The 15963-nt window shown below is 42.7% G+C and overlaps 1 protein-coding gene across 4 annotated transcripts in view; it reads right to left on the bottom strand.

The window, feature by feature from the left end:
* The window catches only part of mon2 (MON2 homolog, regulator of endosome-to-Golgi trafficking), a 143167-nt gene that overhangs the window by 43105 nt on the left and 84099 nt on the right, over positions 1 to 15963 (bottom strand). For all 4 annotated transcript variants that reach the window (XR_013498715.1, XM_078219693.1, XM_078219692.1 and 1 more), the window contains 7 exons: positions 12815 to 12896; positions 5857 to 6032; positions 3937 to 4049; positions 3738 to 3842; positions 1108 to 1188; positions 674 to 747; positions 492 to 582 (listed from right to left, as the gene is read on the bottom strand). Coding sequence is in view for 3 of the 4 variants with exons in the window: in XM_078219693.1 (XP_078075819.1) it covers positions 492 to 582; positions 674 to 747; positions 1108 to 1188; positions 3738 to 3842; positions 3937 to 4049; positions 5857 to 6032; positions 12815 to 12896 (722 nt within the window). In the remaining variant the exon portion in view is untranslated. The remainder of the gene's footprint in view (positions 1 to 491; positions 583 to 673; positions 748 to 1107; positions 1189 to 3737; positions 3843 to 3936; positions 4050 to 5856; positions 6033 to 12814; positions 12897 to 15963) is intronic.

The raw sequence follows: 15963 nt of genomic DNA on the forward strand, positions 1-15963 counted from the left end.
CAACACGACTGTTCGTCGTTCACAGGGAGGAGGAGTTTTCCTCACCAAGGAGAGCCTCTCAGTAAGGCCATAAAGGTGAGTGAGGCCTGGACGATTCAGCGCGGGCTCGCTAAACAGATGTAAATTAAGATCACAATAAATTTGAATAAATTATTCAGCCTCTCACACATTTCCAGAGAGGCTGACCACGCCGAAAATCTGGCTCTCGTAAGATCACGAGAGCAGAGTTATTGGGCGGGCTCTTGATTTTACCAGCGCGCTCCGCCTATCGATAGGCAGGGTGAGACAGTAAAATCCAAGTTCAAGTGTCTGAGAGTTACATTTTTCTTATTTAACAATTTTTTTGTAATTCTCAGTTCCAAATTTTCTGTGAGCGACTTACAGCAAAACAGAAACCTCAGTAGCAAAAACATTTGCCCATTTATACAGTAACCATTGTGATATCTATAAACATCACAAGTCAGCAACAATGGATACTTTCCCATTCGTACCTTGTTGTTCCAAAACGCCATATCCATGGCTTCGGTTGATAAGGAGCACAGAGCATTTATCAAATGATGGAGTGAGACATCATCAAGATACCTTCAAATGAGATTTAACACACCAGTTATGAACTGTTTGCAACAGCGCATTATAAATGACTAATTTTGTCTTATTAAGAGATGATTCTCACTGGGAACTCTCGAATAGTCTTGAAAGTATGTTTGAAATCACTGGCAAATCACTCATGACAGCAGTGGTCAGAACCTAAAGGGGGTTAAAACCATAAATTTGTTATCTATACAACAGTATGCAGCATGAACAAGACAACTAATTTTAACAAGCTCATATGGTGCTCTCAAGGGCTGACAGCAGAATGCAGCTCAAACGTTACTGCTAAATTTCAATGGTTTTTAAGATCCCTCTAAGCCATTACATTCCAACTGATGTTTAATACATACAAATTAACCATTTTAAACCTAATAAAAGTTACAAATTGAAATTTTAAAAGAGAACCAAAGACCGCTCTTTGTGTGAGACATACAAGAGAAATATTTTGATTCTTCTGCAACTGATAGAAAGCTAAGTGAATTTGAAGCTCACATCAAATAGAACATCGTTACTTACAGTGCTTGGTCCTTCAACAGACCTGCCTGGTTTCAGAGCACCTCCACTTGCAGGTTTCAAACCCAGAATCCACACAAGATGCTGATGAAAAGAAAGTCAAATTCAGTTCTGTAATAACTCTCAATTTTAATCATTACTTAGTAACGTTACCACATGCCAGGACAAAAAATGTAAACCGGTAAATAGACCAAGTGATCGTAGTGTGAAACCACACGATTATTTATGGAGTTTTTCAGACTGTAAACAATATTAACTGGAATTATATTTCATATATCCCTCAGCTGCTAACACCATCATACAAATTTTACTGGAACATCTGAAAGGATTCATAGATTGAAATGTAAGTACAGTAAGAAGTTTCACAACACCAGGTTAAAGTCCAACAGGTTTATTTGGAATCATGAGCTTTCAGAGCGCTGCTCCTTCATCATGAATGAAATGAATGATTTAAGTAAACCTAGCAGCCTCAGCTTCCAACATGGATGACGACCTACTTACAGCCAACATAACCATGTAGTACATGCTGGGTGCTCCAGAAATCAAAAGTAGAAAGCACATAACTTGTGCAGCGAATCGGACTCTCATAACTTTGTGCATAGCACTCACGTCAGGTTAGCATAACCATGACATTGCTGCAGCAAATCACTGTGACATAGGTTGGAATAACCACTGGTAATACAAAACACTGCCGCAGCATTGACCTATAGTTTGATTTAAGATCACATGATACAGGAGCAGAATTAGGCCTTTTGGCCCATCGAGTCTGCTCCGCCATTCAATCATGGCTGATAAGTTTCTCAACCCCATTCTCCCGCTTCTTCCCTGTAACCCTTGATCCCCTTACCAATCCAGAAACTCTACACTCAATGACCTGGCCTCCACAGCCTTCATCAATCTATGGTAAATATAAATGCAAATTGAGAAAATTAAAGCTACATACAAATTGTTCCTGTGAGTTAAAACTAAAGAAGCATTATGCTCTCATGGCTTTTTTTTTTTACATATCTCAATAATATTACAGTTTTGCAAAGCTTAAACTAGCTAATAGGCGCAAGTAGGGCCTGGGTGGGATTGTGGTCGATGCAGACTTGATGGGCTGAATGGCCTCTTTCTGCGCTGTGGGAGTTCTATGATAAAATGATCATTCCACTTAGGTCCATTAAGTATGGCCAGGAAGTGCCCGTATTGGATTTCTCTGCTTCCTCTGAAACTAATAATCCTTTTTTGGTCTACACGTGTCCCACTCCTACCCTTCAATCTTCCCATTATAGCTTCGTGGCAATTTTATATCTCTCGAACAAAGGTGGCTTCCTCTGTAATCAGTCTGCGCAAATCAATTCAGCCCTGTCAGTGGTGAAGGTCTTTGATCTTCCAGTACTTCTAAATCATTTCTGTGACATGTATGTAATTGTTTCAGTGTGACCACATTCATTTCAATTTTTGTTTTTGAATTGGATAAAAATAGAGAGTAGTCATGTTGCACAGAATTGCAGGTGCGAACATTTTAAAATGTGAAACATTTGGATGGCTGCTAGTGCCAGGGCAGCACGGCGGCACAGTGGTTAGCACTGCTGCTTCACAGCACCAGGGACCCGGGTTCGATTCCCAGCTTGAGTCACTGTCTGTGTGGAGTTTGCGCGTTCTCCATGTACCTGCGGGGGTTTCCTCCGGGTGCTCTAGTTTCCTCCCACTGTCTGAAAGACATGCTGGTTAGGTGCATTGACCCAAACAGACACCGGAGTGTGGTGACTCGGGGAATTTCACAGTAACTTCATTGCAGTGTTAATGTAAGCCTTACATGTGACTAATAAATAATTAAAGTTGTAACAAACTGCACTGAACTAAGATCTACATCTTTATCGGCTAAGAAAGTCTTGCAGATTAAGACAGAAAACTAATCGCAGAACCCAGCACTACGCACTGGCATGCAAAGGAAAGGCCTGCATTTATATAGTGCCTTTCACAACTTCAGAATAGCCGAAAACTGCTTCAGGACAACGAAGCACTTGTAAAGTGTAGGTACTGTCGAAATGCAGCAGTCAATGCGCATACGGCAAGATCCCAAAGTGGATAATTACCAAATAATCTGTTGTATTCGCTAGCTGTTTCCCAGTATCTTTTAACTGGCTTCACATGTCATCAGTGCTCCTGGTAGCAAGTCTCACTCAATGGGAACATGGGCTGCTATTAACACTGACTCAGGCTCCATACAGGAATGCTGCTCTGCTGGGAACATGCTGAATTTGCTCTTTTAGGAATTACTGTGAAGCACAGCGAGTGTGTTTACGTAGGCAAACATGGCAGCTAATTTGGGATCCAACAAACAATGGACAGTTAATCTGTTTTTGGTGACACTGGCTGGGGCAGCAACGTTAATAGAGACACCAGGCAAACTCTCTGTTCTTCAAATTGTGCCATGAGCCCCTGAACATCCTTCTAACCACATAATTGGGGATATTGAATTAATGTCTCACCCAAAGGTGACCATTTTACTTTGGAAGATGGGTTTCACATCCAGGTGTATTTCACACATTCCATGCTAACTTTTACCTGTCACATGCAAAAAATTACATGATAGTCCAACAAAGGGAAACAATGCTTGTGCATAACGCTTTACTAATTTACCATACCTGTAGAGTGGCCAGAACAAGCTGCCATGACGTCCCAAGCACTGAACCGTGACAATGAGCTAAATTCAACAATGTCCGCATGCACTGAATGTTCTTTGCAGTCAACTTGAGGAGGAAAAGAAAGGTTTTTATTTGTTAAATGAATGACTTTGCCAAAGTATTAATATATTCTTTGAAAATGGAGGAAAAGGCAGCTTACCATGACAGTCCCTTGGTGCTGAGAAGTGAGCGGCTGGCCCACTGCAACCACCTGCTGGTGTGAATCACTGGATGGGCTGATCATCTGCACACTTTGACCCTGAATGGAGTACGCTGGAAAGAAGATCATAACAGTAAAGTAGGAGCAGGAATAGTACACAAAGATCCTCAAGCTCGCTCTGCCATTAAGATCATGGCTGATCTTCTACATCAACTCCACTTTCCCCACCCTTTCCCCATATCCCTCGATTGCCTTAGTTTCCAAGGAAAATATGACCCATCTTGAATATGGTCATTGGCTGAGCGCCCACAGCCCTCTGGGGTAGAGAATTTCAAAAATTCACAACCCTCCAAGTGAAGAAATATTTCACGTCAGTCGCAAGTCCTATTCTTAGACAATGACTCCGAGCTCTAGACTCTCCAGCCAAGGGGAATAGCCTCTCAATACCTAACCTGTCAAGCCTTCCAAGAACACACTGGGCGGAATCTTGCGGCTGTTCACGCTGGCAGGATTTTTTGGTCCCGCTGCAGTGAACAGAGATTTGGCTGAACGCCAAATTCTCCGCCTGCAACAGCGGCGGGTCAGGACTGATCATGCCCAAAACATGCAAAGGAAATGAGGTATTGAGACATCTTCATAGTCCCTACAGTGCAGAAAGAGGCCATTCGGCCCATTGAGCCTGCATTGACAACAATCCCACCCTGGTACTTTCCCTGTAACCCTACGTATTTACCCTGCTGATCTCTCTGAAATTAAGGGGCAATTTAGCAAGTTGCAAAACACATGAATATCACTGTTGTAAAATCACTTCAACAAAATACTTTACAAACAGTATGCAGGTCAAACAGTATGCAGGGCGGCATGGTGGTTAGCACTGCTGCCTCACAGCGCTGGGGACCCGGATTCGATTCCCGGCTTGGATCACTGCCTGTGTGGAGTTTGCATGTTCTCCCCGTGTCTGTGTGGTGCTCCGGTTTCCTCCCACAGTCACAAAGACGTGGTTAGGGTGCATTGACCCGAACAGGTACCACCGGAGTGTGGCGACTATTGGAATTTCGCAGTAACTTAATGCAGTGTTAATGTAAGCCTTACTTGTGACTAATAAATAAACTTTAACTTTTAAATAATCTGACTTACTGAGGGTTATCTTGGTATGTTACATTTCTAAATAAAATGTTACATTTTTTCCTTCAACAACTGTTTTCCTCTCCTCTTGTGAAGGTACTGATTGATGACTGCTGGGTTAAGTTTCTAGTTATCACTTTGCAAATTCTGGCAGTGGTTGTTGGGTAGGGGTTTCAAGTAAATGGATTTGAGGTACAGATCAGCCACAACCTAAATGAGTGGCGGTACAGGGGCTGTATGATCTCTTGTTCCTGAGACCTGGTATTCACACCTATTTGTTTTCCAGCAGCATCATCAGGAGCAGAGGCTATTCACCCGTTATTAAGCTATAGGCTTTATCATTTCCTGTCCAACTCTCCTGCCCACACAACTATCCGAGCGGACAGCAGCTATCTCAGCGCACAGCAGGGCCTTTTTTGACCATATGGCTCAGTGACATAACATAGCATTTACTAACTGAACCCAGTGCTTTACCTTAAACCTAGCAATTTAATCAGTAGCTCAAGAAAAATATAGCAGCAAGGGTTACTTAATTCACTGCAAAAAAAAAATGCCACTATCTTTCCCAGAGGAAACACAGCACAGTGGAAATCTGGATCCTAAGTGAGAAAGGAATTGATTCCATATGGTACTTTTAATAAAATCGCAGTATATTACGTGACCATAAACTTTTAAAAATGCAAAGCAATGCCAACTACTCTCTAAAAATAAATACGAAACTGCTGCAAAGACCCTGATCGCGATGTTATCACTTAAATGAAAATATAAAATCTGCAAAATGTAAAATCGACTCACTTTTATGAAAACCACCAGAACTGTTCAGGACAGTCAGTGCATAATGTGGGGGCAGGGAAGCCTTGCAAATGGCAGTGATGAAGGCATCTCTTGGTGTAACGAGACTGAGTTTGCCACAGAGAGAAGCCATGGTCATTTCAGCTTTCAAGATGTTTTCTGAAGCAGTTTCATCAGTGCTGTAAAGACAAATAACGGTTTAAAAAAAACTGTGTACTGCATTCAATGTACTTCATATGGTGGCGAACAAATCACAATGCAATGTACAAAGGATCAAATAAAACTCAGTTGTGTCAAAATAGTGTTCTAAATATTCAGAGATTTAGTTTCTAACAACACTCTTCAAATTGGGAATCAATGGGGCTCAATGCGGAATTATTGATTGGTTACAAACGGGAGGCCATTTGGCCTGTCATTGTCATGTCAGCTCTCTGCAAGGCCAACTCAGGTAGCCTTACTCATCTGCCCTTTCCCTGTCATCCTCCAAATTATCTCACTTCAGGTGATTATCCAATTCCATTCTGAATGAATTTACCTTCACCACACTCCCAGCCAGTGCATTCCAGATCCTAACCACTCACTGAATAAAAAGACCTTTTCCTCTTGGTTCTTTTGCCATTCACTTTACATTGGTGTCCTGGGTTTGCGGCCCCCATCAGATAATTAAAAGAAAGGAGCAGACCATTCAGCCCATTGAACCCCATCTGCCATTCAATAAGACCATGGCTGATCTGATTGTGACCTCAACTCCACTTTCCTACCTGCTCCCCATAAGTCAGACTCTCGTGGATCAAAAACCTGTCTAACTTGAAAAGTTAACTGCGAAAATATTCAATGACAAAGTCCCCACTGCTCTCGGTGGAAGTGAATTCCAAACTCTAGCAACCCTCAAAGAAGAAATTCCTCATCTCTGTCTTAAATGGGAGACCCCCAATTTTGAAACTCTGCTCCATTTCCCTACAATGGAAAACATTCCCTCAGAGTCTTGCGTGTTTCAATAAGATCACCTCTCATTCTTCTGAACTCCAATCAGTTTAGACCTAACCGCCCAAGAGTCAGCCAAGTGAACCTTCGCTGAAGTGCTTCCAATGCAAGTAATGAAACCAAAACTGGACACAACACTCTAGGTGTGGTCACACCAATGTCCTGTATAGTTGTAAGACTTATCTACTTTTATATTCCCTTTGCAATAAAGCTTAGCATTCCATTTGCTTTCTTAATTACTTGCTGCACCTGAATGTAAGCTTTTTGAGAGTCCTTCCACCAATGAGCTGCAGTTTCTCCATATCTATCTGATCTAGATTCCCTCATGATTTTGGACACCTCCATTAAATCTTCTCTTAACCTTCCTAGTCTGTAGGGAGAACAGCCCCAGCTTCTCCAATCTATCTCATAACTCAAGTTCCTCATCCTTGGAACTATTCTCGTAAAGCACTACATAGCAAAGAAAATACTTTACATCCACCTCTCTTGATGGAGAAAAACAAAGGTTGAAGATGCTGGAGTAGACAGGTGGCAATAGAGGCACTTATTTTGATGCAGACAATTTGATGGACGTTTCAGTGCTGAAGGATGCATCATACAACAAATACACGCGCTGTGCTGAGTACAGAATTCCAATTTTTTTCATAGCCCTTACATGTCAACAATCTCAATTGTTTATGGCTGGGATGTCTGAGTCATTTGCTTTCTCTACGACTGTCAAGGGAACATTGGATTTGTTGCTTTTTTTTGCATGCTTGTCACGAGCAGGAAAGCCTGTTATGATAATTTCCAGAGTTTCGATGCATGGTGCCAACCCCATCAGAAACATAAAAAGAAAAACAATGCTTAATATTCTAATGCCCCTTCAATCTTATCCATACCTACAGAAAGACTGCAAAAACAATCCCAAACATTTAGGAACAAGGGCTTAAAAATCCATCTGTGTTCCCGACACAGGCTATTCCCCCATTGCTCTGCTTTGCACCAATTATAAGCCTCCCAAAAAAATGGCACGGCGCATATCAATTTCTGTTCTCAGAAATGTACGTGAAGAGCAAAAAGGTTTAGCTTGGGAAACTGGTTGTTGGAATGGCACAGCTTCTGGTGTTTAATGCAGCCCAGTAGTTGGAGAACGAATGCAAAACTATTGTGCAACTATCACAACATTTCCATTTACTTGCTTAAAATGTGGTCTTCCCAGAATGTATGCCAAGCTTTAATCCCACAGTTTTTAAAGAGGGCACAGACTTTCGCTTCTCAGCCTTTTGGCTAAGATCAAGTGTCAGATCAAGTCCAAGGCAGGGTGTAATGCCTTATCTTGTCAGCTTGGATCTTGTTTGTCTCCCTTGTGGGGACCTTGAATTGGATTTTGAATTTGGTGTTTGGAGCAAGCAGGGAATGGATTTGGGTTTGCCCACTCCACTCCCAGCATTGGCTTTGTAACTTTAAGGATGGATTAAAAAAACTTTTAAAAAAGTTATCTTCAGTACTTCCATATATTTTCTTAATGCGTTACTCTACAACTATTCTCCAAAGGGTGTAATCATTTTGCACCTTCAGAATATTAGTACAAATGTTGGCCTCACAGAAGATATTGGGTTAACTTTTGTGGTCAATATCACTGGTCGCTGACCTCAAAGACAGGTTCCCACACAGATCCAGCACACACCATAGTGTAGACCTTGGGCAGCACGGTGGCACAGTGGTTAGCACTGCTGCCTCTCAGCGCCAGGGACCCGGGTTCAATTCTGGCCACAGGCCATTGCCTCTGTGGAGTTTGCATGTTCTCCCCGTGTCTGTATGTGTTTCTCCGGGTGCTCCGGTTTCCTCCCACAGTCCAAAGATTAGATGGATTGGTCATGTTAAATTGACCCTAGAGTCAGGGGGGATTAGCAGGGCACGTATGTGGGGTTACGGGAATGGGGCTTGGGTGGGATTATGGTCGGTGCAGACTCGATGGGCCGAATGGCCTCCTTCTGTACTGTAGGATTCTATGGTTCTCCCCCATCCTCTTGCCAACAGCAGTTTAAACCTGGTGCTAAGTCAGGGGCATCGCCAGGCATCCAGCAACAGTGATACCAGTAAACATGGTAAGCAGCCAATCATATTGAAGTATTCTAACTAACAGCAAACCAGGAAGTCAAAAGCGCAACATCCCTCACTTTTAAGTTTTCAGATGGTGAAATAAGCAATGATTCAATTAAGAAAGAAGTTAAAATGTAAATATAAACATTACAAAAAAAATAGTATGCAATTTATCATAATGGAGAAATGAGATACAATATTCCACAAATATTCTAGGTCCAATGAGAGTGTTTATTTGTAACTGTGACATTAGTAAACTATTAAAACCCAATTACACTTTCAAGCGACCTCAGAGACATTAAGTGAAAAGTGGAAATTCTTATCAATTCATAGATTTCCCAGTCAGCAGCACATCCTCTGGAATAGCACTGAATTATTGACAGCAACTTCTGGGTTTCTGTATTATTCTATGCATGTGTTGACTCCAAGGTTGCTGTCAGTTTCGCTGGAGTAATGGCAGTGAACATGGTCTTTCTGGCCGTCAATAGCACTGTACAATCCACACCATATAAATGGCTCAGGTTCAGTGTTTCTCTCCTGTGCACCAGTTCATGGTGCACTGAGAGAGCAGAAAGGCGCACAGATTGATTCTTGGCCTGTCCCGAGTTAGCCTATATCAGTCAGATTAGCAACTGACGATGTCAAATTGACTTCAATGTGGGGAAGGGAAACATCAGCCAATAACTCTTCTTGGAAAAGTAAGTCAAGGATGACACCTCATCCCATGACCAGTCAGCATCAGGTGAGGTCTAAATATGAAGAATCGCCACTTGAGCAAAGACACAGCATTCTGGAGCCCTACACAAGGATAAATCGCAAGAGAAAGGCAAGCAAAAAGGTTGAACTGATAAAATTCTATCCACTTCAGGCGCAATGATGCTGAGCATTGGCCCGTCAATGATGTGACAAAGTTAGATGCACTCATGAGAAACACTGATGGGTTCAAAGCTGTCAGTCAAACTCTCAGGCGCACTGCAGGAAATATGACACAAGGTGCAGCAGACTAAAAGAAAACTTTGACCCACGTTTATTTACCCAATACCTAATCCAGGAGTGTTAACAATGGATGTTAAAAGTGAACTGAAAGACCAGCAAATTCACAAAAATAGTGTAACATTCGCATTCTGCCCCAATACTGACTTTGACCTTTTCCTCCCCACCTCTTCCTGGCCAGTGATCCATGCAGGTTACAGAAGACTACTGACACCTTACCTAAATGAGCAATCTTCACGAGTGAACTTCACCGCTGAGCACAAGCAGGTTATTCAATTGTGCAGACGCTGTAACTGCTATGAATACTGGCCTTGCCCACTGTTCGTTTACATGCAATGTCTTAAAACCAAAGGTCACTGCAATAACTTTTAATTGGGAATCTTGATGTTCAGTTCGTCGCGAACCTAGCAGAGAAATTTCAATGATCTGTTGGATTTGAAACCCCTTTCCCAGAATTGAAAAGACAAGTGCAACAATCCATTTAGGCACCTTGTGAACAAGCAATCACAACTGACCTTTTGAGGGATTGATTCTGTTCCTAAATGACGACTTGAATATCTTAAAGATTTATAGCCAGTTTAAAGAACACCCTTCACATTATGTATACAACTGGGCAAACTATTGTTTAAATGACAAAGCTGCGACAAGCTCAATATCACAAAATCATTGCAGTTATGTGGTAAATAGGCATACCCCATACCATGCCAATGTGACACCGTGCTTCTGCCACTAGAGGCTGTAATTGAGCTTTACGGATACTGCAACAGATTCTTACACTGGGCTAAGGGTTACGTCTATAGTTAGAACTAAGCACAAGCTCCTTCCATAATCGATGCAAAGTTATGGCCCACTTTTAGTCCATCCCACAGAACAAGCTTTACATGAAGCTCAGCGACTCTGCACATCAAATTTGGTGGCCGGTCACAAGACCAATGGGAGACTGCAGTTAGAAGAGAAGGCCTGAGATTAAAAAGGAATGTATGAAGGATGGAGAGAATGGAAAGAGAAGCATCAGGGGAAGGAAACACACACTTGACCTTGCTGGTTAGCTGACAGGATAGACAGATACCTTGTATGCTGCCAAAACCAATGAGAAGTTGCATTTATGTGCATCATTTTATAACCTGAGGTAATTTAAGGTACTTAGTCATAGTTTGTGAGGGACCAAAGGCATTTCTCTCCATTGGAAAGAGACAAGTGGTGATAAAGCTTGACAGGCAAGCATGGGGCAAGGCAAGGAAGCAGACCTCCATGAACCATCACAACTAGTACAGTGATCGAACCTTGTGTTGCTGGCATCATTCTGCACCATGCTCGTGCCAACTGAGCTAACCAACCACCACAACATTCCACTTTTGAAGCTGGTTGAAAGATAACTTCCATGCTTTTCCTCGAAATATTGCCGGGGAATGCAGATGGGGCCTTTGAGCTTGGCATCTGAAAGAAAGCATCTCCAACATTGTAGGGCTGCACTGAAATGCCGGCCGAGATTTTGTGTTCCAAGTCTCCAGTGTGGGCTTTGAACCCATAACCTTCTGACTCAGAGGCTAGGGTACTACTCACTGAGCCATGTCTGATACCTAACTACATAGGCTTAGAGATGTTGGTCTTGAAATCCTATTGGAGAACTCCTAGGTGTGGCTCTGCCTGCCTCATGGATGTACACCTGACCTGGTCCTAAATATAGGGATCGGGTCAGCTGCAAATTCTGGGCTGGTACCCATGTCATTTTCACCTCATTTGAGTACCTGCTTCAGATGCAATACTTCTCAATGGAAGTGGGCTGGTTGAGGATCTTAAAACTTTAAAAGCGCTAATTCGGTATTTGTCACTTTCCCCAATGGCAACTGATCAGGTAGCAATCAGTCGCTGTAGCAAAATCAGACTCTGTAATTTCACCAACCCCCCTTTCTCCAGGATCATGCATGTAGGTATACACTGTACAATGGAGATGGAAATGGCAAGGTTTCTGACAGATGTTATCTGCACCTCTTTCAGTGACATTCACACAGACAACAGATGAATGAAGCGTCTGGCCCCAGCTGGGAAAATTTTAAAATGCATGAAAATAGGCAAAGACCTGTTCAAACCAGGCCCAGTTCTTTACCTCAAAGTTTATTTGTTAGTGTCACAAGTAGACTTACATTAACAGTGCAATGAAGTTACTGGGAAAATCCCTTAGCCGCCACAACCCGGCACCAACTCGGTACAATGAGGGACCTTTATGAGCAGCTAATTGAAAGTTACAAATAAAAACAATAAATCCTTCAGAATGGTTGCTCAAAGATCATCTCGACCTGAAATATCCACTCAGTTTCTCTCCACAGATGCTGCCTGACCTGTTGCGTATTTCCGGAATTTTTGTTTTAATTCAAATTTCCAACAACCGCAGTATTTTGCTTTTTGCATTAGTGAACGAAAGCTGCACACTTCCTTGGAATCCAAATCGGCAACAGTCAGAGGAACTAAAGATAGTCACATTGAGTGGATGGTCAATAGGGTGTGGAAAGTGTCCTGGTGGAAAAATCCTCAGAATAATGGATTGCATGCAATTTCCCGCATTGGGTATATGAACATAATCAAGTGCCAATGAAAAATAAATCTGCTATTCTTTGGCACAGTGGAACTTGGATAATTACACATTTAATTCCATAACAATTCTTACATTTCTCACAGAGAATTCTGACATTCTCATCTAGAAGCTCTGATCCAAGTGTGCCATAGTAACGAATTTATTTTGTACTCATCAAATTTCATCCAATTCTTGTTTGGCATGAAAAGGTGGATTTGCAAATCGGGTTTCTGGAGAGTTGGCATGAATCTTTAAGCCAGTTATGGCTCAGTCTACTAACTGGAAAGACATAGTTACATAGGAACATAAAGAGCCATCTGTATTTACCTGGCATCCAGCAATAACGACAGAGCTGCAAGAAGGCCACACCAGCAAGCACCGACCATCTCCTCCCATACAGCTCGAGAAACTGAGAAGAAATGTAAAGAAATGTGCATCTATATTGGGTTATATTTTTAGAAGTTGAATTTTCCACAATTTCTCAGATTTCGCAAAAAGAGTCATTAAAAAACGAGCAACAAAATGCGCACAACACAAAATGAGATTACTAAAAACTTGTGCCACATTTACAATATGGGTGAGGCGAAGCATTGTGAATGTTTTTGGCTTTGGAAAGACAAGGGGTGAAGGATGTTTTTTGCTAATAATTCGAGAAACAGAACAATCTGGGGATAGTAACACCGGAACAATGGGCTGCGCTGTACTTTTTTAAACATTTGATCATAATCCCCAAGTATTGGTTTACTGTCTCACCATTTTCTCCCTTCCAAAAGGCCTTGGGTTTTTTTTTGCCAGATTGTGTTCCTCCTCAAACAATTTGTTTTCCAATAGATTGCCTAAGTATTCATTTTCATGTGGTTCTCAACTACACTTGTTGCTTGTTTGGCTTTTTGGTGAGCGAGCAGACAGCAGAACTGGATCCCGTCTTTACTCAACACGGAAAGAGTGTTGAGTAAAGGCAGGAAGAGGCCATTTGGCCCATCGTGTCTGTGCCAGCTAAAAAATGAACCACTCAGCCTAATCCCACTTTCCAGCATTGGGTCCGTAGCCCTGAAGGTTATAGCCCTTGAACAAAGAACAATACAGCACAGGAACAGGCCTTTCGGCCCTCCAAGCCCGCGCCGCTCCCTGGTCCAAACTAGACCATTCTTTTGTATCCCTCCATTCCCACTCCGTTCACGTGGCTATCGAGATAAGTCTTAAACGTTCCGAGTGTGTCCGCCTCCACCACCTTGCCCGGCAGCGCATTCCAGGCCCCCACCACCCTCTATAAAATACGTCTTCCTGGTATCCGTGTTAAACCTCCCGCCCTCCTCGCCTTGAACCTATGACCCCTCGTGAACGTCACCATCGATCTGGGAAAAAGCTTCCCACCGTTCACCCTATGCCTTTCATAATTTTATACACCTCTATTAGGTCACCCCTCATCCTCCGTCTTTCCAGTGAGAACAACCCCAGTTTACCCAATCTCTCCTCATAACTAAGCCCTTCCACACCAGGCAACATCCTAGTAAACCTCCTCTGCACTCTCTCCAAAGCCTCCACGTCCTTCTGGTAGTGTGGCGACCAGAACTGGGCGCAGCATTCCAAATGCGGTCGAACCAACGTTCTATACAACTGCAACATCAGACCCCAACTTTTATACTCTATGCCCCGTCCTATAAAGCATGCCATATGCCTTATTCACTACCTTCTCCACCTGTGATGTCACCTTCAAGGATCTGCTGACTTGCACACCCAGGTCCCTCTGCGTATCTACACCCTTTATGGTTCTGCCATTTATCGTATAGCTCCCCCCTAACGTTAGTGCTACCAAAATGCATCACTTCGCATTTATCTGGATTGAACTCCATCTGCCATTTCTTTGCCCACATTTCCAGTCTATCTGTATCCTTCTGTAGCCTCTGACAATGTTCCTCACTATCTGCAAGACCAGCCATTTTCGTGTCGTCCGCAAACTTACTGATCACCCCAGTTACACCTTCTTCCAGATCGTTTATATAAATCACAAACAGCAGAGGTCCCAATACAGAGCCCTGCGGAACACCACTAGTCATAGGCATCCAGCCAGAAAAAGACCCTTCCACTACCACCCTCTCTGTCTTCTGTGACCAAGCCAGTTCTCCACCCGTCTAGCCATCTCCCCCTTTATCCCATGAGATCCAACCTTTTTGCACCAACCTACCATGAGGGACTTTGTCAAACGCTTTACTAAAGTCCATATAGACGACATCCACGGCTCTTCCCTCATCAACCATTCTAGTCACTTCTTCAAAAAACTCCACCAGGTTAGTGAGGCATGACCTCCCTCTCACAAAACCATGCTGACTATCGTTAATGAGTTTATTCCTTTCTAAACGCGCATACATCCTATCTCTAAGAATCCTCTCCAAGAACTTCCCTACCACGGACGTCAAGCTCACCGGCCTATAATTTCCCGGGTTATCCTTCCTACCCTTCTTAAATAACGGGACCACATTTGCTATCCTCCAATCCTCTGGGACCTCACCTGTGTCCAGTGACGAGACAAAGATTTGCATCAGAGGCCCAGCGATTTCATCTCTCGTCTCCCTGAGCAGCCTTGGATAGATTCCATCAGGCCCTGGGGATTTGTCAGTCTTTCTATTCCCTAAAAAACCTAATACTTCCTCCCTTGTAATGGAGATTTTCTCTAATGGGTCAACACTCCCCTCCGAGACACTCCCAGTCAACACATCCCTCTCCTTCCAGACACCTTCCAGTGCACATCCAGACACCTTTTAAATGAGATGAGGCCTTCTGCCTCTACTACCCTTTCAGGCACTGAGTTCCAGAAAAGAAAAACCTCACTTCCTCTCTAATTTTCTACTAACACTTTGAATCTATGCCTCCGAGTCACTGACCTCTCTGCTAAAGTAAATAGGCCTTTACCCGTCCATCCAGGCCCCTCACAATCTTGTACACTTCAATCAAATCTCCCCTCAGCCTCCTCTGTTCCAAGGAGAACAACCCTAGCCTATCCAATATATCCAAGACAGCAATTTTTTAAGCTAAAAGATGCCAGTATAGACAGAACAAGTAGTAGAAATACTGCTGCTATATCCAATAGATAGATAAATCTCAGGGAAATAGAATTACTAAATCTGTACTGCAAAATCTAAAAAACATCTTGTATCTGTAATGTAGGTAATTAGTAGAGGAGAATCTTGCTGATTGATAACATTGATAAGCAGCCCAGAAGAATTTTACTATTGTATTTGTAATATCGGTAAATATTAAAGGAGAACCTCTACCATAGAATCAAACATCAGAAAGAGGCCATTCAACCCATCATGCCTGTGTCAGCTCTTCGATGGGGCTCTCCAACTCACCCAGTTCCCACAGCCCTGCAAACTTTTTCCCTTTAAATAGTTATTCAAGTTCCTTATGAAGGCCACTATTAACTGCACCAGACTTTCAGGCAGTACACTGCAGATCACTGCTCGCTGTGCAAAAAA

This window comes from Mustelus asterias, chromosome 9 (genome assembly GCF_964213995.1).
Source record: "Mustelus asterias chromosome 9, sMusAst1.hap1.1, whole genome shotgun sequence".
Classification (NCBI taxonomy): Eukaryota; Metazoa; Chordata; class Chondrichthyes; order Carcharhiniformes; family Triakidae; genus Mustelus; species Mustelus asterias.